General features: G+C 39.9%; 1 protein-coding gene across 1 annotated transcript in view; it reads right to left on the reverse strand.

Annotated features, from left to right (window-relative positions):
- LOC135248040 (SH3 and multiple ankyrin repeat domains protein 1-like) overlaps window positions 1-27129 on the reverse strand; it is a 112023-nt gene that overhangs the window by 62102 nt on the left and 22792 nt on the right. Inside the window, exons 2-5 of the mRNA XM_064322202.1 lie at window positions 21534-22094; window positions 10565-10768; window positions 10185-10256; window positions 9772-9880 (exon numbers count right to left, since the gene is read on the reverse strand). Coding sequence (XP_064178272.1) covers window positions 9772-9880; window positions 10185-10256; window positions 10565-10768; window positions 21534-22043 — 895 coding nt within the window. The 5' untranslated portion in view covers window positions 22044-22094. The remainder of the gene's footprint in view (window positions 1-9771; window positions 9881-10184; window positions 10257-10564; window positions 10769-21533; window positions 22095-27129) is intronic.

Here is a 27129-nt window from a genome sequence, read left to right on the forward strand (position 1 = left end):
TTTCAAAGAAGAGAAAACTTTCCAGGATACCCCAGTTAAAAGACCTCCAGACCTACTTGCCCAAGGATTTTTACTTTGATGTTTGTCGAGCGAGGAGGGGGATGGAGAAACAGGGATAGGGATAAACAGATACATTCCTATGGTCACACAAATCAAATTGAACAGTTTCTCAAAGGCGATAATCTGAAAACTACCTATCCGACACCAGCTACAGTCTGAAGAGATGTGTCTTCAGACCATGGCAAAATATGCGCAATGACCGTGTGGTTCATAGAGGAAGTAGGAGTTTGTTTCACCACTGGGGAGCTGGGATGGAGAAGCTGCAGATATGCCACTTTATACCAACGTATTCAACATTTTTCACATTTTTTCACTTTCTGAAGACCAGGCTGAAGGAAAAATAGGCCCCAAAACAAACCGGAACTGAGGGTGTCTGCAGTGCAGGCCTGGCAGAGCATCAGCAGGGAAGATACCAACCGTCTGTAGATGTCAATGGGTTGCAGTCGTCAAATGCAAAGAATTTGAAACCAAGTACCAAATATGAGGACTTTATTTATATTATTAAGTTTATGGTTCCCCACAGAATGATGAATGTGAGAGAAAATATGGAATATGTGGAAATAGAAGACAGATAGGCTATCGAACTATCAATGGGTCAGAAGCCGGTACTAGCTCCTTCTAGCCCTGCTCCCTCACAGAGTGGAAGGTCCATGTACACATATTACAGCAAGCAATTGGAGTAATAAATATATTGTCATTGCCAGAAACAGATAATGCTTTGTCCGCATCTCTGCCAGCATCGTCAACGCTGTATTCTGCACCTACTCACAGCACAGCTGACAACAAGATGAGATCAATCTTCACAACAGTTGTTAACTCTAAATTTGTTCCCCACATTGAAATTTGTTTCCCCTGGAAGTGTGACCTTGCAAGTACGGAGTTGCATTGTTTAATCCCAGTGTTGCAGCAAAGACTTTGCGGGTACAAAACCAGTTGCCTTCTGTTTCCATTCTGGTTCTGGAACTGGTGTCATTTGTACATATCTACCACCTATTGGAAACAACTCTAAGCATGCATAACTATGTGGTTATTCACGTAGGACCTGGGTTGGTCAGACTTACCGTTATTAGCAGGCTGGTCAAAGCACTGTAAGCGAAGTAGTTAGCTAAAGCAAGGGAACTGTAGAAAGACCTGTATGGTAGGCCTAGCAGTTAGCTAAAGAAAAATCCCGTATTTATTGGAGTAGAACATGTCTTCACCATTTCAGTAGCGTGCTACGTTATGTAGCTAGCTAGCTAAGTGTGCTTCATCACTCACAACTTGTAAGCTAGCTACACAGCCTTGTTACCTATCTTCATAGGCAATCCAGCTACATACATGCTAAGTGAACAACATACCAGTAACTCATACATACACATGCACAAAACAAGGACCCAAAGTTCAAATCATAGATTTGATAGCGTTTTATCCAACACTGTCAACTGGAGGCAGAAGGTTTTGTACCGGCAACAGTCTTTGCAGTTACAATGGCTTTGGCCTCTTCGCCTCTTATCTTACACCATGAAAGGAAATAACAAATTATTTCTTTTTATTGGACAATTATCAGCCAGTAAACAACATTAACAAACATTTTATGGACTTACAAATTACCAAGTTACCTCTTAATGAATGGAGATTACACATTATGGTGATGTAACCAACAGTGTATATCGTACAAAGTTAACTTGTTTATTAATTACAACCTAGTTTACATTGGAAGGAATTTAGTTAGCTATGTTTTGTGATCACCTGAAGAGCAGTAGGCCAACAGAAGCAAATGGTATCCTTGGCTTTTGCTAAACAACCATAGTTCTTTACATGTCAAACCATAGCGTAAACTCAAACATGCATGCCAGGGAGGTAACATTGTGTAGTAGCCTACCAGAAAACAGCACATGTGATTATGGTCACATCAAATAAAAACATGACCCAAGAATGAATAATTCCTTCAAATGAGGATATACAGTATAAAAACGTGTGTAAAAGATAAGGAATTCAATGTTTAGTGTGTTTAATATGAAACCAAGCAGTAAAGTTATACAAGTTACATTGTTCAATAGATGTTTGTCGTGGAAATGTTTCCTGTATGGCGCACCGCTACAGAATTCAACATATGTCACAATCAGATGTACCGTTTTCCTGGTACTGAACAACATAGCCCGTCGCCTCCCCTGCACACACATTTAGCATCATGCCTATGGTTTGAATTAAGAAGAGCTAAGGTATGTTGTTTAGCCTCGCAATAGCCAAGGATACCATTCGCTGCCATACTGATTTTCCGGTGATTGTAGAACATAGCCAACTAAAATTCTTCAAACAACAGGTTGTAATTATAGATCAAATTAAGTGTGTAACAATAGATTAGGCCTACACTGTAGGTTAAATTGTGCTGATCTACATAGTGTTCTCATCTCATTGTCAGCTGTATGGAACGTCAAAATGGGTCATATTTTGCCTTAAAGGCATTTTACTTACAAAATGGCATATTTTATGAGTGTAAAAGCTGCCATAACGCTGTAATTGCACCCTAATACATGACAAAACATGCGTCTTATGGAAAAATAACACCATATATTTAACCATTTTTGAGTTTATAAAAACAGCGTAAAAAGCACTGTTTCCTTTGTTTGTGCCACTAAAACAAGCATTTTCCTGACAGCCTAATGAGCTCCACCTGGTGATTTTCATAACCAATAATTAGGCCTGACCAGACCAGTTTACTACAGATCTTATTACTACAATTCTTTATACAGACCTTAGGCCATATCTGCTGCTAAACGATTGTGCTTATTAAATTATACATCTGTGTAATGTGCATTCACCATGTGTGTAATCTGTTTAGGTAAATTGATATTAAATTAGCTAATGTAAATGCTACTGATATTAGGACTGCTGAGTGCTCTCTCCCTGTCACTCAGTAGGCCTACGCTTAGTAGCACCGATGTTAGATCCATTTATAGCATTCTACCTGCACCAAATGTGACTAAATGTTTGCTGTCCCAAGGAAGTGATTGACTGCCTTCTCATCTGATAAACCTAGAAAGCCATGTATGACTTTATTTCTACCAAAATTTTCCTCCAGCAGAATCGTACCATAGGCAAGCTACTAAGATACTGCAACCTCTTTACAAATGCTCCATTTCAGTGGGGCAGTGCTTGGCTCTGTGTATCAGGGTCATCTTCTATTCATAGTAGGTTGTTATACTGAATTTTAACGGTTTGGATGTGGGTGTTTTGTTCCAGTAATTTCACTAACCAGGGCCCTGTTTCATGTATTTCATGTATTTCGCTTAAACAATCCAGGATCATTTTAGGCGTACGCTATCAAATTTAAATTTGGGTTTACTCCGTTTCATTCGGAGTAAATCGATGAGTTGATCTAGGACTGAATCGTCTCGGATAACTGCTATAAAGGGGTGATTTATCCACACACCAAAAACGTGATCACACTCCTTATATAGAAACAAGGGGAGGTGATGCTGCCCTTTGCGGGACCACGTACAACATCGAAATTGAGAAAAGCAATATTTTTCGAACTCTCAAACTCAAACCAGAGCAGCCAAAATGAGGGAGGAAGCCTGGCAGATAATTGCCGATAGATTAAAAATGTAAGAAGGCTTTTATTCACTTGCCTTCTGATAATGTCACCACCACCCACTTGCAAATTATATCACATTTACCTGCAACTGCATAGAAACCTTTCTTAATTGTTTTCACCCTTACATGGCCAGGAAATATGACGAACACACTGATATGCCTTTTGAATGCAAGATAAACTTACGGGGGCTTAAACCTATATTTTCTGTGGCTTCAATTATATTTATTTATTGTCTCTGTCTTGTTTTACTTTCCACATTTTACTAGTGTACATTTTGTAACCTTGTATACTGTTTGTTAGTTTTATTTAGCTTTTCCTCAAATTTGAAGCACCTTGCAATGCATTTTATGCATGAAATAAAGGAAATGTTTATTATGTTTTCAGCGTTGCCAACAGCATATAAAATGTGCTGGTGTGTGGAGCCCAATACAGTGTCTTTATCACTGTTAGGGCTCACTTTGCTCTGAGTTGGCAGTGTGCACTCCTATTAATTGCTGGAGGTAAATAATACCCTCACCACTAGACGATTGTCCGAGTGCCTTAAAGGATCTTGTCGGTTTCTAAAAAGATGTTCTCTTCTTAATGCTCTTCTTTCAATAATGGCTTGTTTATCGACAGGAAACTCCTACAAACAGTGTTCTTATAAATATTTTGAAAAATATTTAAAATGCCTAAAAACACAAGAAGAATTCAAAGCATCAGAGCAAAATCGAAACACACAGATATTATCCCTTTGATGAATTTAGTAAGCACTGATTTAACTGCTGGTGATCCCATAAGTAAAATTCTGGCCTAGACAACACAGGTGATATTACAACAAATTACTTCTTATTACATTGTCTGTTAAAGGCTCCTTGATTCCCTTTTATTTGTTGCTCCTTTATTTGTTCAATGTTCTTCTCTGACATTCATGCATACCTGTGAACTTGAAAACTTGCCTAATGTCCATTCTACCTTCTCTTCATATTCCATTCAATCTTTAACTAGTAGCTCTCCTCCCACAACCAACCTGTTGCGCCTGACAGGTCAAACTGAGTGTTTCAGAAATTAAGTTAGTCCAAGCATACGTATGTCATTTTGTCCTGTGTCTGCTATCATTGAAATTCAAAATAAAGTTATAAACACTTACTTAAATGGCCATGAACGGTAAAATTGACTGTTATTTATGTTGCCTGAATGCTTGAGCATTTTAATCGCTATGTGAAACGAAAGGAATCCAGTAGTACCCAGCTGCAGGCCCGCAGAACAAGCCTGTGGCTATGAAGCCTGCAATAGTAGTTTGGGGTTTCAGAGTAATCGTGTAGCTGTCTGAATCATGAATAAGATAAGAGATATACTTTTATTGAACCCTGTGGGGTAATTTTTCCACTGCATTTGACCCATCCTAGTTACTTAGGAGCAGTGGGCAGCCACAGTGCAGCGCCCGGGGACCAACTCCAGTTCTGAGGCCAGTGCCTTGCTCAAGGGCAACTGCAGGAGCGCACCTAACATGCATGTCTTTTGAGTTTTTTGAGGGTGGGAGGAAACTGGAGTACCCGGAGTAAACCTACGCTAACGCAGGGAGAACATGCAAACTCCACGCAGAGAGGATCCGGTCGGACCCGAGTTGGAGAAGACAAAAATGCAAAATGGTTGGGGCTTTGTGCTTGTGAATTTTGTTTACAGTACATGAGGTCAGAGGTACAGAAGTTAATGTTAAAGGGATGAGAGTCCCTCCAAAAAGTGCCAAACTCTCTGTGCTGAATAGGTATGGGGCATGCCCTGCCAAGCCGTAACTTAAAGGATGGCATACCTGCCATCCCAATAGGCACAATCATTTAGCAGAAGATAAGATCTGTAGCATATCTGTAGATCTGTAATTTCAACATTATTGGCTATGAAAATCACCAGGCAGAGCTCATTAGACTGTTAGGAAAATGCACATTTTATGGCAGGTGCAGACTACACGACTTTCAAAATCACTGTACCGCTCACATTACATGACATTCTTTCTTGTAATCTGTTGTCTTGTTGATGTAGTGGTGTGCACACTACACAATCGAACGCAGACGAGGTTCAGAAATTACAAGAGCTTTCATGTCGGGGATCCTGAAGCTCCGTTGTCTTAGGAAAACATGCCAGAGGTGACTTTATTTTCTTGCGCTCATTTGTGCTGAAAAGCTGAAGAATAGGACCAAACACAATACTGTATAAGGAGGAGACAATGGTCAGGGAGATGCGAGCTGCAAGGATTGTCTAGCTAGCAAGCCTGTGCGTCTGCAAACTGTGTCGCCAGGAAGGACACATTTGTGCTTTTGCTTTTGTTACAAGTTTCTAACAACCATTCGTATGCCATGACAATTATTATATTCTGATAGAAACAGAATAAAGTAGCCTTCTTGAAAGCCATGTTGTTTTGTAGTCATCCTCTTCCTGGTTTCCTCTCATGCTGTCACTGGCTATTGCTCATTGCCATTCTCACAACTCGTCATACAGTGCCCACACTACAAGATTGTGTGCTGATAATTTCAAACATACTTGAAAATATTTGGGCATCTTGGACTGCTCAAAATCGTGGTCGGAAGAGTCTCAGAACCGCTCACAGTTGATGACCGTTGGTAATGAGCGCAAGCACCGATTTGGCTCTGACCTGGGGTTTTTGTCGCAGATCTCAAAGATTTGTTGGGGACAGGAAAATCAGGGCATAAATCATGTAGTGTGAACCTGGAATTTGTGGCACAAGATGTGCGTAAGAAACAGTGCTTTTTTCTACATTTCATTTTTATGAACTCAAAAAGGGTTGAAAATACAGCCTTATCTTTCCAAAAGATTCATTTTTATGCGATCCTAATGTTTAATGCCATACATTACGGTTTTATGACAGTTTTTACACACTTAACTAATGCCATTTTGGAAGGTGAAATATGCGCTTTCTGGCTTTCCATACAGAAGTAGTGTTACTGTTTTGTGCGACAATAATATAGGCTACTATTTATTACTCTGATTGCTTTCTGTAATAGATCTCCTCCTCTACAGTGTGTGGGAGCTGGACAAGAGCCTGTGCCAGCTTCTGAGCCAATCACAATTAGGTAAACTATCTGCTTTCCATTTCCACTATAGTTTCTCCCACATACATACATTCTACTCATATACACAAACATTCTACTCTCACATGCATACATTCTACTCATACACAGACATGCATAAGACTGAGAATGTATGTATGTGAGAGTGAGAACAAACAGAGTCTCGACACCCTTTCTAATTAACGGTTTCGTCAATTTCAGCCACACCCATTGCTAACAGGTGCATAAAATCAAGCATACTGACATGCAATCTCTGTTGACAAACAGTGGCAGTAGAATGAGTCGTACTAATGAGCACAGTGACTGTCATAGGATGTCACCTTTCCAGAAAGTCAGTTTGTCAACTCTCTACCCTGCTAGAGCTGCCCCAGTCAACTGTAAGTGCTGATATTATGTGGAAATGTATAGAAGCAATAACAGCTCAGCTGTGAAGTGGTAGGCCACACAACCTCACAGAACGGGACTGCTGAGTGCTGAGTAAAAATCATCTGTCCTCGGTTGCAACACTCACTACAGAGTTCCAAACTACCTCGGGAATCAACGTCAGTTCATCAAGAGCTTTATGAAATGGGTTTCCATGGCCGAGCAGCCGTACACAAGCCTGAGATCACCATGTGCAATGCCAATCGTTGGCTGGAGTGTTGTAAAGCACACCACCATTGGACTCTGGAGCAGTGGAACCACTGTTCTCTGGAGTGATGAATCACACTTCACTATCTGTCAGTCTGATGGACGAATATGGGTTTGACGAAATGGATAGTGCCAACTGTACTGGCCCAAATAGTGCAAACTGTAAAGTTTGGTGGAGGTAGAACAATGGTCTGGGGCTGTTTTTCATGGTTTGGGCTAGGCCCCTTATTTCCAGTGAAGGGAAATCTTTATGCTATAGCATGCAATGACATTTTAGAGAATTGTGCGCTTCCAACATTGTGGCAGCAGTTTGGGGAAGGCCCTTTCTTGTATCAGCAGGACAATGCCCTCGTGCACAAAGCAAGGTCCATAAAATAAATGGTTTTCTGAGTTTGGTGTGAAATAACTTGCTTGCAGAACACCACGGAGCCCTGACCTCTACGCCATCAAACACTTTTGGGATGAATTGGAATGCCCACTGCAAGCCAGGCCTTATGCTCAACATCAGTGCCCAGCCTCACTCACGCTCTTGTGGCTGAATGGAAACGAATCCCTGCAGCCATGTTCCGAAATCTACTGTAAGTCCTTCCCAGAAGAGTGGAGGCTGTTACAGCAACAAAGGGGGGGTTTTGGTTTTGGAATGAGATGTTCAACAAGTACATGTGGGTGTGATGTTCGGAAGAACTTGACTGGCCTGCACAGAGCCCTGACCTCAACCACATCTAACAACTTTGTGATGAACTGGAATGGTGAATGTTAGCCAGGCCTTATCACCAAAAACCAGTGTGCGACCTCCCTAGTGCTCTTGTGGCTGAATGGAAGCAAATCCCTACAGCCATGTTCCAAAATCTGCTGTAAATCCTTCCCAGAATAGTGAAGGCTGTTACAGTAGTAAAGGGGGGTCCAACTCCATATTAATGCTCATGGTTTTGGAATGAGATGTTCAACAAGTACATACATGGGTGTATGTACTGTATGGTATGATGTTCCGGTGTCCACATACTTTTGGAAATGTTGTTTATATATGATCCTGCAATTACTGATAAAGGATGGATTACATAATGTTGAATTCTTAATCATTAATCCTCTTTGGGAATAAAACAAAATGGATCCAAAACATAAACCTTCATGTTTAAATATAATTAAACTATGTACAACACGTTACTAGAAACAGAATGTTCTGAACTACATATCAAAATGTACACTTTTTGTGTGATGAACTCCCATTGCCACATAAGAGATGCAAGGAGTGGAAAAAAAGGGATTGGAATGAACCCTAGGCCATGTCAAAATAGCCCCCACTACTGTTTTCTTAAAATATGTACTGTCTACTAAACAGACTACGTACTATTTAGTGTGTATTTTTTAGGACGTGGTGGGCAGTATGTGAAAAATATTCTCCATACTATTTTCCTACAGTGAAGCAAAAGTGTCTTAAGACTTGTAGTAAAAAGGCCCCACCTCTTCCTCTCTGATGTATGGGACCTCCTAAAAAGTTTGGTTTACTTCCTGAAAACTATGCCAAAAAATGCACTCAGCGAAACCCCCAAAATATGTATATCATCCAGGGATTTTAAGTACACTGCATTTAGAGAAAATTTCACCTACTTAACAACTTTCTCATCCAGTGTTCTCAACTTATATACTCAATAGTAGGCAATAAGCTGTTTTGGACACAGCCTTAGTGTGGCTCGCTGGTTTGTTTACTTCCTCTCTCTCCTCGAACCGTTTATTTGGATTGTTGCATTTTACAACATTTGCCGTGATAGTTTTTACTCATCTCTGCACATGCGTACAGAACTGATGGCCAACATACTTCTCCACCTTCAGTTTTTCCTTTATTTTCTGTCTAGTTTATTTAAATTAGTATGTCCCCCATAATTTCCTTTTGTCGTGGCTTTACGAGCCAGGCTGTGGCACCCTCACTCTTTGCATTGACTACAGTGCCAACCTTTTTCTTTATATTCACTTGTTCTAGTGATATGCTACTGGTATTGTCAAGGGAGAATAATCACAATACTGGCCACATTGAAAGCCATTGTGGTTTACCATTAAGATGAAGAATGCTGTTTTAATGATGACTGCAGAGTTTGCTGCTATTTGACTTAAGTGTTCCCTGGTGAACATGGTGTGCAGTATTCAGCAGCAGTGCTATGTTGGGCCATGAGGGAATTGTGACTCAATTTATCTTGATTCATTCATGTCCTGTCAAATCAACAGCATCTGTCTGACAAGCACAGATGATATTGGTTGAATAAACTGAGAGCCTGAAGAAGTTCAATAGTTCACAGTTTAAATTGGTTTAGCCTCGGTCGGTTTAAATTTTCACACACATCACCCATAAAAGCGTTTTTAAAAGTCCTTCACAGTTTTGATAAACAATCACCGATAAAATACTAGACTAGATCCCAGAGTGCAAAGATGAATGCAGCAACTTACCCCCACTGTCGGAATCATGGTAGTTTGGATCGAGACCCCTTTCCAAGACCTTGGCTACCTTATCCACTGATCCAGTTTGTACGTACTCCATAAATTTCTTCAAACTGGCCTGAAAATATGGGTAAAAGTTCCCTGGTCACTGAAGAACACAAACGGCACTAGTTGCTGACTAAATAATTGTGTGTGTGTGTATGTGTGTGTGTGTTGGGGGGGATTACTGAGCACATTGACTCTAAACTGAGAAAGAGGGAAGAAAAGACAGGTAAAAACAACACACTTATTGTTGCCAAGAACACACACACACATGCACAGAAATACACATGTGCATGAACACACACCATCCCAAATGCATTCATAAACATAAAAAAATATGCACATGCATGCATGCATACAAAAATACACTGTTTCATTACCTTGGTGTGCAGTTTGGCTAATTGTTTTTCATCCAGATTTGTCTGTTTGTAGACTCTGGTCTTGTAGCGAAACTGAGAAAAAGAAAATAATTGACACTTGGTTTAAATGAAAGTTTGACAAACATTTTTGGGTACAGTATTTTCAGGACATGCCTGGCTCTAATCCTGCCAACCACATAACATGAATCCAATTAGCCATATGATGGTGCCAGTAGGGTTACTGTATTTCAACTCAATGGAAAAAATTTCACTACCGTTGAACTGCTTCCCCTTTGATTAAAAACAACCCCGAAGATTTAGATAACAGTGTAGTTGGAATATTAATAAGTTTTGGAGTCTGCAATAAAAATTGCCGTGTGTAGCGCTGCTCTGACCCGCACCTCCAGATAGGGCACCCCTTTCTCAAAGGATTGTGGGTAGTCCCGAAGCAATCGCTCCTCTTCTAAGAACTTGGCATCATGGCCATCCGTGGCAGGCTGAAAAAGGCCATAGTTGAGCACATCCCGCAGGGAGTCTGTCAGGGAGCACAGCACCTGCTGCTTAGCACTCCACACCGTCTCCTCAGGGCTGAACCGTAGACATTTCTGCTGGGATAGTGAAAGAGAGTAAATCGCACAAAACACAGTTAGTGCGAGGGTAAAGAAGTGTCAAGATAATGGAACTGTGTGATTAGCATGTACAGTTCACATACTTACCATTGTATTCTTAGTTCACCTATGCTACAATATATCATGTAGATCCATACAGCATTCAGTTCTGTTTTTCACTAATGTATTGCCTAATACTTAAAACTTGTGTATGGAAAATTTAATAGCTCAGCATATATTTATACAAACGGTCATATAATCATACAATCCAACATTTTATGTACCTTTCTCAAGTTCACAACAGCAGTGCCGAATTGAAATTAAAACATTTGTTGCAATTCAATTCCGTAATCATTATGGTATTCTATTACCCATGTGTGTTATGTGAGTGTGTCTATTGTAGGTCTTCACTGTGCTCTCCTGTGCATTATTGTATGTGTATTACATACATTATGCAGTGTTGTAAAGTCTTGAACATATTGGAAGTGGTCTGCAGTGTAGTATTGAGACTGTACAGTCTTTGAAACACTAGGGGGAGGTGTTGGATAAAGTCTGCTCTAGCTTGTGTCACTGGATCAGTTGTGCTACAGCATTGTGTATTCCAAATTTGATTATTAGGCTAAATACCCAACCAATTCTAGTATGGCACCAGAACATATTTACAGTATAAACACAACAGCAACAAGGACAATATTAGAAAATTTAAAAGGTGTACATCGTATAGAACAATATCATCCTTCATTTATGCCTGACAAACAAATGAAGCAGTGTCAGATGGTTTCTCTGTTTTCTCTCTCACCTATAGATGTTGCCATTGTCTCACATATTTCATTTTGTGCACTGTGTCAGTCAGTTTCATGTGATGTAACTCCACCCAGCTGTCCAACTGTGAAATTTACATGCAGTCAAGTCTACAGTTTACACTTTACACCACAGTGGTCACGCAATACTAAATAAAAGATTCAAATGCATCAGCAATGAATCTACAGGGCAATAGACAACACAATAAAATTCCAACTCCATTATTACACATTGATCAAGAGTATCAAGAGCACATAACGCTTCATTCCCACTGTGCATTAGAGTAAACACACACTGCCTCATAAATATAGACACTACTCAGTATACTGGACAGGAGGCTACAGCACATTAATGCACATGTCAGAGTTCTTAGTCTTAGGTACTTAGGTTCTTAGGTAAGCTTGGCTCACGCTGGCCAAATATTCCAGTACTTGCTGATGAACAGAGGTGGAAAGTCCCGGGGTTAGAAAGTCCTGCCATCTGTTTCTTCCACCCATGAACTCAGCCAGCTGATTTAACTAATTAGTTCTACCTCCTGGCTGAAGAACTGTGCCAATTAGCAAATCCAGGTGATTGGAACAAAACGTTGGATAGAACGTTTACTTGACAAAGCAGTTCAGAGTTAATAACTGGTCTTGACGATTGATCTTGCCGTCATGATGGTGTGCACACTAAGTGACTGGGAACAGATTGAAGGTTTCACACAAGAGCACTCACCAGCCCAATTCTTAATGTTTTCTCTCAAGCTTTACAAAATATTGCATAAACACAATAGCTCAGAAAGGTTGGTGGTTATTGTTTTTGTTGTTGTTAAAGTGAGTTCACTTCTGCCCATTTTGTTAGTCTTCCTCTTGAGCAATTCTCTTTGACTGCTGCCAGGGTCGGTCTCGTATTTCAGTCTTTGAACAGTACGCACTATTTGACTGAGTCTTTGATTCAGCCGACAAAACCAAATGTTTGAAAAACTCTTGCCTGCCTGTACAAGTCGGGAGTCAATGGGAGATGGCAAAATCCAGAGCCTTCAGCCCTTTCACACTAGAAGATAATTAGCACTGACTGTTGGCCCAACTGTAGTTGGGCTTAAAATCAGGGGAATTATTGCCAAGTGTGAAATAAGCTGTAGAGAACAAAAGCATGACTAATATGGTCATACCATCTAACATGAAACTAATCTTTCATAAAATAAAGTGCAATTGCTCCTTGAGGGGCAACACCTTATAACCCATTTGGTTCCATCACGTTCCCTGTTAACTGAGGTGGAATACTTCACAGCAAGCAAGAATTAGTACTTATACGTGAACCTTCATAACATGCCTTGAAGCAGTAAATTTATATTGTATTTCACATACTCTCTTATCTAGAGAAACTTACACAGGTTAAATTTTTATATGCTATCAGTTTATATGGGCAGATATTTAGGTCAAGCACCTTGCTCAAGGGTGCAACAGCAGCATGCTAGGTAAGACTTTGAATCCCCTACCCTTTGAATTTACTCTACAAGCCCAGTTCCCTAACCAATCTACTTCAGTGCTACCCATTAGTAGCAACATGCAAAAGGCTTGCCCTTGCAGAAATAAAGGATGAGGACCTCTGAAAAAATATGAATCGCTTACTATGCTAATATTTATCGGCATTCTCAATTATAATGCAAATTTAGGTGGTGAAAACCCACTCTAAATACCAGTATTTTCAATGTACAATCAGACAATAAAGGGCAGCATATAGAAATCTCACTCTCACTTTTATAAGCAGACCATAGCACAAGCCTTCTTGCTGTCACTGTGAATGTGCAGGGTGCAGTGGTATGCAGTATATGTATAATAATCTTTTTCTATCCCTCCTTCCCTCGCTCTCTCCTTATGCGTTTGCGCACAGCTATTACCATTGGCATGGCAACCAGTTTTTTAGTGGAGCAAGCTGCCAGTTGCCGTAGCAATGCTTCTGTGGTCCCTAGGAGGCAGAGCATTATAGGATGGTCTGTGCGTAAGCTTTTGAGATTATCACAGTGAGAGATAAAGGTAACTCATAGGTGTGTACTGTCTCACTGAGTTAAGAGTGGGTGTCCTGTGACTGAGGAAGATATTCACAAACACACACTCACTGACAGAATGGAAACTAAAGTGCTTTAAGACAAACTGAGCAGAACAGTTATCAGCATAATAATAAACCTCTGGACTAATTATCTAATATAATGGCTGTAACCAATCAACATACTTCCAGTATTCCAGTAGCTTGTGTCGCATAAGCAAATTAGCACAAAAATATATAGTGAATACATAAACTGATGGCTTTGATGTAGTTAAAGTGACAGGTGACAAAGACATTTCCATACAGAATGTAAATTTGGTTATTTCATAACTTGTAATATCAGTATTTAAATTGTACATTTCAATGAACCTCACAGCAATGAACAGAGCCTATGACAAAAAAATCCTCTAACATGAACAGCAAAATGAGCAGCTTACTCCCACTCATTCTCTGCTGTCCACAGGGTTTCTCTTTCCAGAATGAACTTACACGCGCAAATTGGCAAGATGGTAAAAATGGTGTTTTACTGACAGCGGCAGCTTAACCAAGGCCTCCAGTACACATATATGATAACAGTTCTATATCTACTCACATCTCAGCTGTGTGTGAGAATGCGTGTGCCTCCTGTTCTGACCATCTCTTTCGTTCTTTCATTCTCTCTCTCACTCTCTCATGCACACACACACACACACACATATACACACACACAAATTTCCTCCAGTTATTTTCTGCAGGGCAAGTACAAAGGGGATAAGAGGCTTTTAATGAGATCTATAGGGAGATCTCCTTCTCTGCTGTCTCTCTCCTTCGCATAGTCCTTCTCCCCTCCCCCTGCTCCACTCCATATGTATCCCAGATGCTCTCCATTTTACTTGTACTCCAAGGGCCTTTATAGGTTTGTAACTACCCAGTACTGAGGGTCACACTATGAGGGTGTACATTATGAGGACTATACTGTGGACACTGACTGCACGACAGAGTGCATTATAATTGAAGGTTAATACTATTTTAAATGAGCAATAATATGTTACCATTTCATGTCATAAAACACATAAACTGTGCCATCACAACCCATTGATGATGCATTAATTGCTGGTGTCACTCTGTGCTTGCAGTCTTGCTTAAAGGTTTGATTTACATACCAAACAGCTCTCTCACTCTCACTCTCTCTCTCTCTCTCAAACACACCCTGCTTTGAGCTACATCTTCCATTTAGTGTTCATTAATATACACATTGCATTCTCCTATGCAGCATCCATATAGGAGCTGTCTTATTTGAAGTACTTAATTGAAGCTGAGCTCTGTAAACTGCTAAATTGTTGAAATGATATACAGCTAAATGCAAAAATATTTGGTCAGTGATACAATTTTTGTTGTTTTGGTTCTGTTCTCCAGCATATTGGATTTGAAATAAAACTATGAGTATACAGTTAAAGTGCAGATTGTCAGCTTTAATTTGAGGGTATTTACATACATATTGGGTGATTCATGTAGCAATTATAGCCCTTTTTATACATTGTCCCCATTTGTAAATGTTATTGGACATATTAGCATAATATTAAATTAAGTCATTATATTTAGTACTTGGTTGTGTTTAGTTTTTACATATTATATTTACTATCTACTTAGTCTGCAGGTAATTAGAGCACTAATTTAGTTAGGAAAATGGCAAGCATTGATGGGCTGAATGGCCTGTACTTTGTTGTGTTACGTGTTACGTGTTATGTGTGACGTGTGACGTGTGACGTGTGACGTGTGACGTGTGACGTGTGACGTTATGTTAAATCCTTAGATGTCGGCCTGAAGTCTGCAAGCTGTAGAGATTACCACACCCTGGTATCTTTCCTAGTGATGCTCTGCCAGGCCTGTACTTCAGCCATCTTCCATTCTTGTTTGTTTTGGGGGATTTTTGCCTTGTCTTCAGCGAGTGAAACCCATCTTTAATTGGATTCAGGTCAGATGGTTGTCTTCGCCATTCAAGGACATTCCACATTTTGGCCCAGAATAACTCTAGCCGTTTATTGGGGGATCACCCTCCTGCTGAAAAGTGAAGGGCCATCCAATGAGTTGAGCCATTTAGTTGGATCTGAGCTGATAAAATGTTTCTGTACACTTCCCAATTGATCCTGCTGCTGCCATCAGCAGCATCAATAAAGACAACCGAGCCATTTCCAGTGGCAGCCATACATGCCCAAGCCATAACACTAACTCCACTATTTTTCAAAGATGAGGGCAGATGCTTTGGATCATGAGCAGTTCCTGTTTCTCCACACTTTTCAGTCTGTCACTTTTGGCACAGGTTAATGCTCACCTAATCTGTCCTTAAGAGTTTGTTATAAAACACTACCCTTTTTTTAAATGTACTTTGTAACAAACTCAAACCTGGCCATTCTGTTCTTAAGGCTTTTTAATGGTTTGCTTCTTGCAGTGAAAGGCATTTTCTTCACAAATGAATTCTTTCTGTTCTGTGGTTATGCACTACATGGTCTTCTGTGGTCTACCAGTCCTTTGCCATTGCTGAGCTCACCAGTGCTTTCTTGCTTTTTGACAATGTACCAAACAGTTGATTTTGACACTCACAATGACTCTGATCAATTTATTCTCATTTTTCCGCCCTACGATGGCTCCAAAATTCTAATTCCACACCTACAATAAAGTCAACCTTTTGTTAGATTTCTTGTGCATGAACTAATAATGCAAAGACACATGGATGCCAAGAAACAGGTGAGCAGCCAATTGTCCCATTAATTTTCCTGCCCTAAAATGAGGGTCTGTGGATAAAAAGGGCTGCAATTCCTACATGGTTCACCCAGTAAGACTGCAATTACCCACAAATTAAAGCAGACAGTCTGCATTTTATCCTCATATTCATTGTTTCGTTTCAAATCCAATGCGCTGGAGTAAATTGTGTCACTGTCCAAATACTTGTGGACTGCATAATAATGTACTGTACAGTAATGTCAAGAGCACAGGCAATTGGCTACCAAACAGTGCAGTAATGGGATATGGCCCAGTGAATCATCTTTCCCCCTGTTCTTGATAAGAATGAGTGCATGTGTCACGCACAGCTAAGGAAGTGGCATGCTCTCAAACAGTGGATTCTGCACTTCTGTAATGATGTGGGGTGCATTTTCCTCACATGGGTTTTATACATTTTACATTGAATTGGATGTTCAGTTTACCACTCAGGGGTAAATGTAGCTCAATCAAGTGGTGGTATTTAGCATCTCAGCTTCTAAAATTCCAAGTCCATTTCATACAATGTAGACATCTTCCCACTTAAAAAATACAAGTTAAAAATCAGTGTCAGCCATTGTTTGACTATATTTGTATAAATATATGCTGAGCTGTATGGTCTTCCATTGCAGTTCCTCTGTGTAACTCTAGCTGGCTACCCACAAAAGAAACGGAATGGATTATTGCAAGTTAATATTAAGTTAATACAGCTGTCCTTGAATAAGAACAAAACCATTAACAGTGAAAAAATAAAGAATAGTGTCTGTCAATGGTCACTGTTTTTGTTTTTACAGATGGGAATTAAGTGCTCAAAATGAAATGCTGGCAAGCCACTATGAACTGATAACATGTTCTGTGACAACTGAAACTGGTTTAGTTCAGGTCCATTATTTTGTGTGCATTTACATGTGTGCATGGGTACATGCATGAGTATGTGAATATCAGTGTGTGGGTGAACATATTGCTTTGCCAGCAGTAATCCTATTCTCTCAATTCACAACATTTGTATCGCCTGCTGCCTGCCTTTCCCTGATCTCATTAAGACACAATTAACAAGCAATTAGCATTTATTGAGGGCGAATTAACAGACACGTAAAACAGGCTTAATGTGCTGGGATTTCAGGGGACAGGAGAGAGTTAGCACTGAACATACACTCTCTTGACAGAACGGAGGAGCACATGACATCAGTGTGAGAACTATGTGAAGTACTATATTGCCTGTTTTCATTGATCTATCCAACTCTCACTTCTTAAAATTTGATTGCTGTTTATTAGATTAGTTGGCTCTAAATTATTAAGAGTCAATGACACACACACGCGCACACAAACACACACACACACACACGCACATCAATAATGAATCAGACAGCAGGATAGAGGAAGAGGGATTATACAGTACAGAGGCGCACTCTGTGTATGCACAACTAAATTAACTGGATTACTTAAATTAAGCAGGCAGTATACTCCAAACGATGCAAAAATGTTTAAAAAAAAGAACCGCCAGTGAACATGACAAACACAGTTGTCAGTATACTCAATATGAACTCCATGTTCTTTGTTTTATGTAACTCCACACCGCTGAGGGGCACACAAATGTGTCACACAGATTTTTCCGAGTTGCTTTCCACAAGTCAGGATCACTGACACCCAACGTCCCATTTCATTGCCCTTAAAATCTGCGTGATCACTCACAAAGATGATAATATCGTCGCACAAGTTCAGCAACTCCTCATTCAAAAATATTAATCTGAAAAGTATTCCATTTTATTTGGCTATCTTTCTGTCCAAACTTATCCTGAGTTTGGCTAAAAAAAAATGAGGTCTATATATGTACTGTATATGAATGACATAACAGCATATTAATATTGACCATGACAGATCATAAAGAAAAATGTGTCATTTGAAAAATTACTTGGTCACTGTTGAGTACGCTAGTATCCCTTGCATTTTCAGTTGCATTTAATAGAATTAAATGAAAATGTTATGAAACAGTAGAATCCTTGAGATATATAAAGTCTTTCACAGGTGCAATTCAGGTGAAGATCATGTGCACAGCTTGCATTTTGGAATGACACACGAAGAATGTGGGTTTATTTTGGGATAAACGGTCCAAAATAAAGGAGTATTATTTGTGATCAACCAATTAAACTAGAGCCGTTCATGTGAAATATTCCCATGATTGTAACATTATTGTGCAAAAAGATGAATTGTACCTCATAATTATTGTTAATATAAGATTAGCCTGAAGCATCTTCTCTGCACACAAGGGAAAAGGGAAGAGAAAAGGTGTGATTAAGAGGCAGGGAAAAGAAGCACAGCCAGTGACTACTGTAGAAACCGTAAGTGTAACAAAACCACATAATGCAAACCGATTGCACTGTGAAAGTACAGAGAGCCAGAAATGGTGTCCTTTGTGAAGGGGGGGGGGGGTTTCTGACAGGGGTTGGACTCATAACACTATGTAGCTGTCACCATAGTTAATACTGACAGTCCGGTCATGGTTAGTGTCTAGAACATACTGTAAAATATTACGCTGCTTCTACATCTGTTGGCAATGTGCCTGTTTCCCCCTTTCTGTACAGCAGGGTTTTTCTAGTTTACCGTGAAGGCGCACATATAGGTGAGTCCAAAGGCAGATAGAGGAGATTTGTGAAAAGCTGTGCTTTTAGAATTGTTTCAAGTGTGGTCCTCACTGTATTTAGAATTAGTCAACCCTAAAAATAATGCAAGTAGTCATCCATCCATCTGCCCATCCATCCATCATCTAACCTGCTGATTCCTGGTTTGGTTCATGGGGGAGCTGGAGCCTACCCCAGTCTGCATTGGGCAATAGGCAGGAATACACACTGGACAGGTCACCAATCCATAGCAGGACACACACATTCACATGCAATTTACACTCTCCAATGAACCTAACCTGTCTTTGGACTGTGGATACGGGGAGAACATGCAAACTCCACACAGAAAAGCCCTGGCTGGTATATGGACCCAGGACCTTCTTGCTCTGAGGTGACAGTGCTACCCACTGCACCACCATGCTGCCCTGCAAATAGGAAACCACTAGGAAATAAACCAAAAAGCCTTACCATTTATTTACAAATATTTATTTTCACACTGAAATCATAATTCTGTCTGCCATTAAAATTACTAAAATGAACTAATATTGTTGCACATTGTAGTACTGGAATATGGGGCACCTCTATGATTGTTTCATTTTCTGTGTTTTGTAGTTACTGCATTAAGATATTGTTTTTGCTATTTCTGTGCTTTCAACAAACTTCAGAAAAATATCAATGCCTGCATGAACATGCTGAGCAGACATTATTTTCAACAGAGGGGGAACACATACTTTTAATTTAGTTGTGTCCTTCCACATGAATAAGGACAATGGCGCTACAGGGAAAGGAAAAGGGTTGCATTTTTACACTGAATGCATTAAACTCCGTAAGTTTTTTAATTCTATTATTATTTTTTCCATTATGCCTCTAATGTGCTTTGTGCTATAAACATGAACATTACTACAAAGCAATCATAGCTGAAATTTCATTCACTTCTTACTGCTAAGCATCGTTAATCGAATCACTTGACATAAGTGCCAGTTGCTGCATATCAGAATTTGCCTCACAAAGGCTAACCTTTTGGCTAATCTTATCAGACAGCTGACCTATGTGATTAATTTACTTCTTAAGCAGAAAGAAAAATCAGCCTCTTCACAATCAAATCTGAGATATGTGGCATGAGAGAAGATACTTATTGTGTCAGAACACTTGAAAACCTACTTAGTGGTAAAATAGATTCCAGTCAAGCTATATTTATTTTGAAAGTCATCCTTACTATGCAGGAGTTATGTTCCTTGCTGTGGTCCTGTGTTTACAAGCAAAAACGTCTCCTTCGTTTTCAACCCTGCCCACTCTCCCATAGTACCCCACCTAACGTAGCTAACTGGATAGCTAAAGGTAGCATTACTTACAGGTCCTACAGAAAACAAGCCAACTCCATATCACTTTTCATTCCCATGAACAGCTGACACCACTGAGGAAAAGCAATTCCAAGGTTAACTAATTCTTGAATGAAGCCTGTCTTTAGCTTTGCTGTATATGGGCTTCTTTGCAAGCTAGCTAGCGACAAACACTCCACCGAAATCTGATTCCAAACTACAGGCCCTGTAGCTACACCCAGCCCTCCCCACACAGAAAAGAACACCACACCCAGAACAACGTTTTAGAATAACGAATACAGGTAATGGTGCACCAATTCGGCGAAAGACACAGATTGCCAGTGCAACCTAGATATGCCTTAGCATGTCTATTTAATAATAAATATATATATATGTATATACACTGCCTGGCCGAAAAAAAGTCGCACACTCTAATATTTCATTGGACCGCCTTTGATTACGGTGCACATTCGTCGTGGCATTGATTCGACAACCATATGCAAGATCACAACATTTATTTCCATCCAGAATTGCATTCATTTTTGGCCGAGATCTTGTATTGATGGGAGAGTCGAACCACTCCGTAAAGTCTTCTCCAGCACATCCCAAAGACTTTCAATGGGGTTAAGGTCAGGACTCTGTGGTGGCCAATTCATGTGTGAAAATGATTCCTCATGCTCCCAGAACCACTCTTCCACAATTTGAGCCCGATGAATCTTGGCATTGTCGTCCTGGAATATGCCTGTGCCGGCAGGGAAGAAAAAATCCATTGATGGGATAACCTGGTCATTCAGTACATTCAGGTACTCAGCTGACTTCATTTTATTGCCGCATAACGTTGCTGAGCCTAGACCTGACCAATTGAAGCAACCCCAGATCTTAACACTGCCTCCAGAGGCTTGTACAGTGGGCACTGTCCAAAAAAATCCAAACGGCGACTTTTTTTTGGCCAGGCAGTGTATATCAAGGTACAAATCCTGCATAGTATGCTTTTAAGGAGGTCGCCTATAATTTCCCTTTTGAATATTTAACTATTCCTTTTTTCTGTTTCTTGATACTGTGTAGGTGCTTTATTTTAAATTACTGTATTATTGCTAGCGCATTATATGCTGTCTGAGCATTGCGCTGAACTCGTAAAACATTGTATCTTGATTCTGGCAATGCCTGTATCTTGATTTTGCTACAGGCTTCAGCATCGGAGGAACATTTACCATACAGTTGACATTGGAGATGCTGGAAAGAACTCGGGGATCAACTAACCGTCTGTTTGATGTCAGGGATGCCAATGCGAAATACCATCAGTGAGATTTGTGTTTCATCTGTAGAGGGTGCTGTACTCTGGCTGCGCTCTAACAGTCTTCGCTGCTTCTGTTGATTGGTTGAGGAGTGGTGTTGCAGCTGTTGATTCACCAGCTGATGATGGATGGGTCCTGTGCTTGAAGAATGGGGGTTTCTCCCATGTCCTAAGTTGCCAGACCGTAACTGTCTGTCTCCTGTCTGTCGTCCAAGCATGTTGCCAGATAGCCTAGGCCCCTCCTCCCTGCCTCCTCTCAAATGACCACCTCCAACTACCTCATCTTCTTCATCATCTTCCCCTTCCTCTAACTCTCCATTCTCATCTTCTCCCTCCACTTGATTCTCTACCCGTCTCTCTTCCTCCTCCTCCTCTTCCGCTCCCTCCTCTTCTGCCCCTGGATAGAAGTGCTGACTATTTCCCAACATCCTTTGCTGTTCCTCGTCACTGGAGAGGGGGCTGAGCGGCATCGTCATGGTGACAGGGGGTGCGGCACTGGCGGCAACGGCCTCATCCCCAGAGACTCACTGAGGGAAAAAGAGGGAAAGAAAAGGATGAATGAAAACAGGAGGAGCAAATGAGGAGTTACAAGCACAATTGCAAGCACAATTATACTGGACTGTAAGTATAGGGATCATTGAACAGTTTCCACCAGCAAAAGAGAGATAGCAGGGTGAGGAGAACCAAGCCTCTTACAAGATATCCAATTCTGAACAACCAATGCGCCAGTTTTAGCACCACGTGAACAGCTTGACCGCACGGAGACTGTAGGGGGGAGTGGTAGGGCGATACAACGCAAAGTATCACAACACCTCAGCGAATATGGTCAAATAAATGGCCCTGATAGGGGGATGCTGGATCGCTTGTTGTTTACTAAGTAATTTCCTCTTTACCTTTGTCAGCCGACTGCACATTATGTTCCTGTTTCACTTTGAACACAGAGTCAGGGGAATGAAATTCCATTAGGATTATAGAGGCTGGTATTGAAAGACGATCAATGGAAATATCCAGACTGAAAAAGCAGGGTAAAAAGTTTAGGTGTGTGAGTGTGTAGAGACGGGCAGAGAGACGGTGTTTGAGAGAGAGAGAGAATAAGGGTTTGGTGGGTGATGACAGCATTGACCTAAAGAATCCAGTAGGGCAACAAGCTGTCAAACTGCTGACTGAGACAAGAGACAAGAGGCAGATGGAAAACAGAGAAGGGGGGTGGTGTGTGGGATAACACCAATAGTGAATGAGTAGATGAATATGAACATTTCCAACTTGATCGTTATTTTACACACAATAAGTGACTGAATACTGTCAAACTGTGCCAAAAGAGAGGCAGTGAGAGAGGGTGAGAGAACAACCACTATTAAAATGCTGCTGGGAGGAGAAGGTGAGCAGAAAAGAACAAGCGCGAATCCGCAATAGCTGTGACCGCACACGCGCATGCATCCATGTGTGCATGCATCTACGCACACACCCTCATATAAACACGTGACCTCTTCTTTGGCTCATGACCAACCTTTCCACAAAAACTTGTGCAAATCTGTGAATCCATTCAGGAGTTATGCGCCTTTTTGTGATAGGCCACGCTCATCACCACACCCCCTCACACACCCTCACACTAACACATGACCTTTTCTTTGGCTCATGACCAACCTTTCCACAAAATCTTGTGCAAATCTGTGAATCCATTCGGGAGTTATGCGCCTTTTTGTGATAGGCCACGCCCATCGCCACACCCCCTCTTCATCAATCGGCCTTGAAAGTTACTCAGCTCTACCTTCGGTCATGACCAACGTCCATTCCAAATTTCAGCCTCCTGGGGCGAAAACTGTGGCCGCTATGGGGTAGGACACTTTTTGTGGACCGACCGACCGACTTACGGACAAAGCTACAGAGCTGCGGTCGCAGCTAAAAATCTGTATTTGTATATACTGCTAAGAAATCAAAATGAAATGAGAGAATGGATATGGGGAGCAGACTGAACTGAGAGCAGGAATGGGGAATGCAATAAGGGAGAGTAATTCATATTCTAAGAGAGGACAACAAGGAAGAGAAAGGCAGAGCTAAGGGATAAATAGAGAGATGGGGAAAAGAGCTTGTAATGGATGGAGTATCATGTTACATACTGTAGCGAGGAGTGATAAATACATTTAAAAGAGGAGTAGGAAGATAGCAGGGGGAGCAGAAATATTGTGGAGGGAAAGGTTTTTGACAAATGCATAATGTGAGATAAATGGGGAACAGCAAAGCAAGAACATAATAGGACAAAATAATAGGATAACCAAGACAAAAGTGCAATAACAATGTTAAATCTAGGGGCCAGTAATCAAAGACAGATAGAAAGATAAAGGAAAGAGAATGGAGATCTCCTTATCCTGGACTTTTTTGTATTTATCTCTTTATATTTAATTCTCCTTGAGTGAAGGACAAGTTTAGTCTCATCTTCAGCTGTATCAAAGTACAGCAGAAGACAGCTTATCAGTACTATGTGAGCTTCTTTTTTCTTCAGGTTTTTTCAGATACACTTCCATGGCAGAAATAAAGATTACATCTGAGTTTACATTTTTGCTGAGTTATGCTCAGTAAAAATGTAGCAAGCCCTCTTCTTTTATGGACTCTGTTTAAAATAGACAGTACTTGGTCTGCCTCTATGATTTTGAAACTCCCCCTCACTTCCCCCATTCTCTATGAATTGGTGACTTTTTCTTGACTTCTGTTGAACAACTGTCATGCACTGAGCAGTCACCCTGTGTCTACTACTATCTAACCATCTACTACCATCTCTTCTCTCAATTCTTAGTTTGTCTATCGCTCCAATACTTACGTATGAATATGTATGAGTAGTCCCCTACAGTTCTGCTGTCACTCACCTCTCTCTCTCTCTCCCTCTCTCTTTCTCTCTCTTTCTGTATGTAGGACAGAGCAGGCAAATAGAGATATTTTCAGTACCCTGGTCCCTGGGAAATTTCACTGGAAAATGTCCAAGGAACAGACCGCCCCATATTTATACGACAAAACTGGAGCGACCAATTTTCCCTCCAATTTATCTGTCGTCCTCTCACTCTTTCTTTCTTGTTCTCTCCCTCTCTCTCTCTCTCTCTCTCTTTCTCACACACACACACACACACACACACAGATATGAATCCCCTGCTGAAGGTCTTTAAAACATAATATGTCCAAAATACAATGTATATTGGTGTTTCACAATGAAGCACAAAACTGGAAACAATACATAAGAATTTTACTCCGAGAACTTTCTCTCAAGCCCCTGCCGTAATGAGGCACATTAAATGAGGCCAAACTGAATACAAAGCACATAGTATATTTGTGTCTGTTAAAAAAGATAAATTAACACATTATGTTATGTAACTTTACTCTTTCTCCTTTATTGAACCACAGAAGTGTTTATGTTGGCTTATGATAAATTCAGGGACTTTTTCCAGGACATTTTGTTCAGGGAAATTTTAAAGTGCAAAAACCTCATGCAGTAAGATTATCCAGAAATCCAAAACATTATTACAATATTAAAATGTTAAATATCAAAATATAATGAATCAATAATTGTAGCTCGGTTTGTGAGGCTACATAACTATATTCTATAATGTTGTTAAGAAATGATATGTAGAATTTATAGCTTTCCATGAAATACTTTACCATATTGTTTTAATTTCACCAAGGCCATTTTGAACCATTTAAAACCAAAGTGACGAGATCTGACACAATACAGATTTCTATGACTAAGCACAACATTTCTCACATGCTTCATAAATATACATCTCCAAACCAGGGCATGAATATTTATACTTATGGTACACTTTTAAACTCACTGCCTTGACTTGCAAAAAAATATTATTTAAAAAATATTCACTCTTACATTGAATAATTTTTTGGGAAGTAAACAGTTTAAAAACACATTATTGCGATTTTCTACCAAATCAATCAAATACAAATGCACAGGGAACACTCAGGTCAATAAAAAATAGTTTAAAAATTTTTTAATACATTTTTTTATAATTGCCCCTCTGAAAATCTTATCTGTAATTGACCATTTTCTAACCAACCTCACTAACTGTGCCAAAATGCAATGGAATGCAGAGTTCAATTACAGTCCTGGGGTGGGTTTAGAGGCAGAGCTGATGTAAGGTCTCCATTTTACCCCTTAAACTCTCAAGACTGGAGTGAGGCCTCTCATTTTAATGACCTGCCACAGTGTCATCAAGCAATTATTCCAGGGTTAAGTGACTAAGGGGGGTTGAAAGTCACACACTGGAATAGACCTTAAAATCATCAAGTAAGCACTGCTAACCTCACGTTTACCAATGAATTGTGCAACTACAGAATATGTTTCACCATGCTCAGATTTTCAGAGTGTGAACTCCCCAGATGTTTAAAAAGTACAACGATTACAATTCAGCAGCTCAATAAATGTGCAATGTATATATTGTCTGTAAAAAGCTGCAATAAAAAAAATTAAAATTGGCACTTGTGCAGCTAACTCCATTTTATACTCTCAATGCTCTTGTTCCTCAATAGCACAGAACAGCATTAAATTCAAACCATTAGAGTGAACTCGGTGCATTTTAATTCACAAATCTGACATGTTTTACATTTAAAAATTTTTTTTTTGCGAACTACAAAGTCTGATAAAGCCATCATGTGGTAGCAGAGGAATCAAACAGTAATTTCCAGATGCTTACCAGTTCTGTTCAGAGCATATTGCACAAATACATGTTTTAATAGTCCAGTTTGACACAAGGTGTATGGAATTGATTTGCCGACTTACTTCTTGTATTAATTAAGAGCCCTAGTTGCAAGACACTAAACAATATGCTCATCCTATAAGCAGTCTAAAGCGCATGGCAATAGATACAGTGCCTGTTGGACCCTGGGGTGGTAATCTGGAGTCTTCATAGACAAAAAGGTTTTTGGATGCATATATGTTAAGTACTCTCAGTCCTTTTGGAATGAATGAGAAGTTAGACCTCAGCGTTGTCCTTGGCTGAATCTTCATTTAGTTATATATATTAGATTACGATTTTTCTTCCATCCTTATTGTCTTTGAGATTTGTGTGAATAGGTACAGCAGAGAGAACAACTACTAGTTAACAGGAATACTGGAGTGAATGTGATAATGCAGTGCTTTTGGTGAATGTGCCAAACTTGTAATTGCTGTTATTGACAACTTCCTATTTAAGACATATTCCTGAAACATTAAATTGGCTTGTACTGATGAAGGCGTAGGCCGAAATGTTCATAGACTGTACACTGACCACAATTTAAATTAAAAAAATTCAAAAAATAACTGCAGTTGAAAAAAACAAGTCATTTAAATCAAGGTTTCAAAAAGGAAACAAATATTTTACATGCAACTTATGTCTACAAATGAAAAGAATAATAAAATGAACAATATTTTACTGATATATAATCAACACTACAATAAAATACTAATTGTTGAGGGTGTGTATTATTGTTAAAATTTGCACACCTGTATGTTTCTGTTGTTGTGGCATATGATAATTTATTTAGTTAGTTAGTTAGTAAACTGAATTGAATTGAATAGATTTATGTTGA

Source organism: Anguilla rostrata, chromosome 2 (genome assembly GCF_018555375.3).
Source record: "Anguilla rostrata isolate EN2019 chromosome 2, ASM1855537v3, whole genome shotgun sequence".
NCBI classification, from domain to species: Eukaryota; Metazoa; Chordata; class Actinopteri; order Anguilliformes; family Anguillidae; genus Anguilla; species Anguilla rostrata.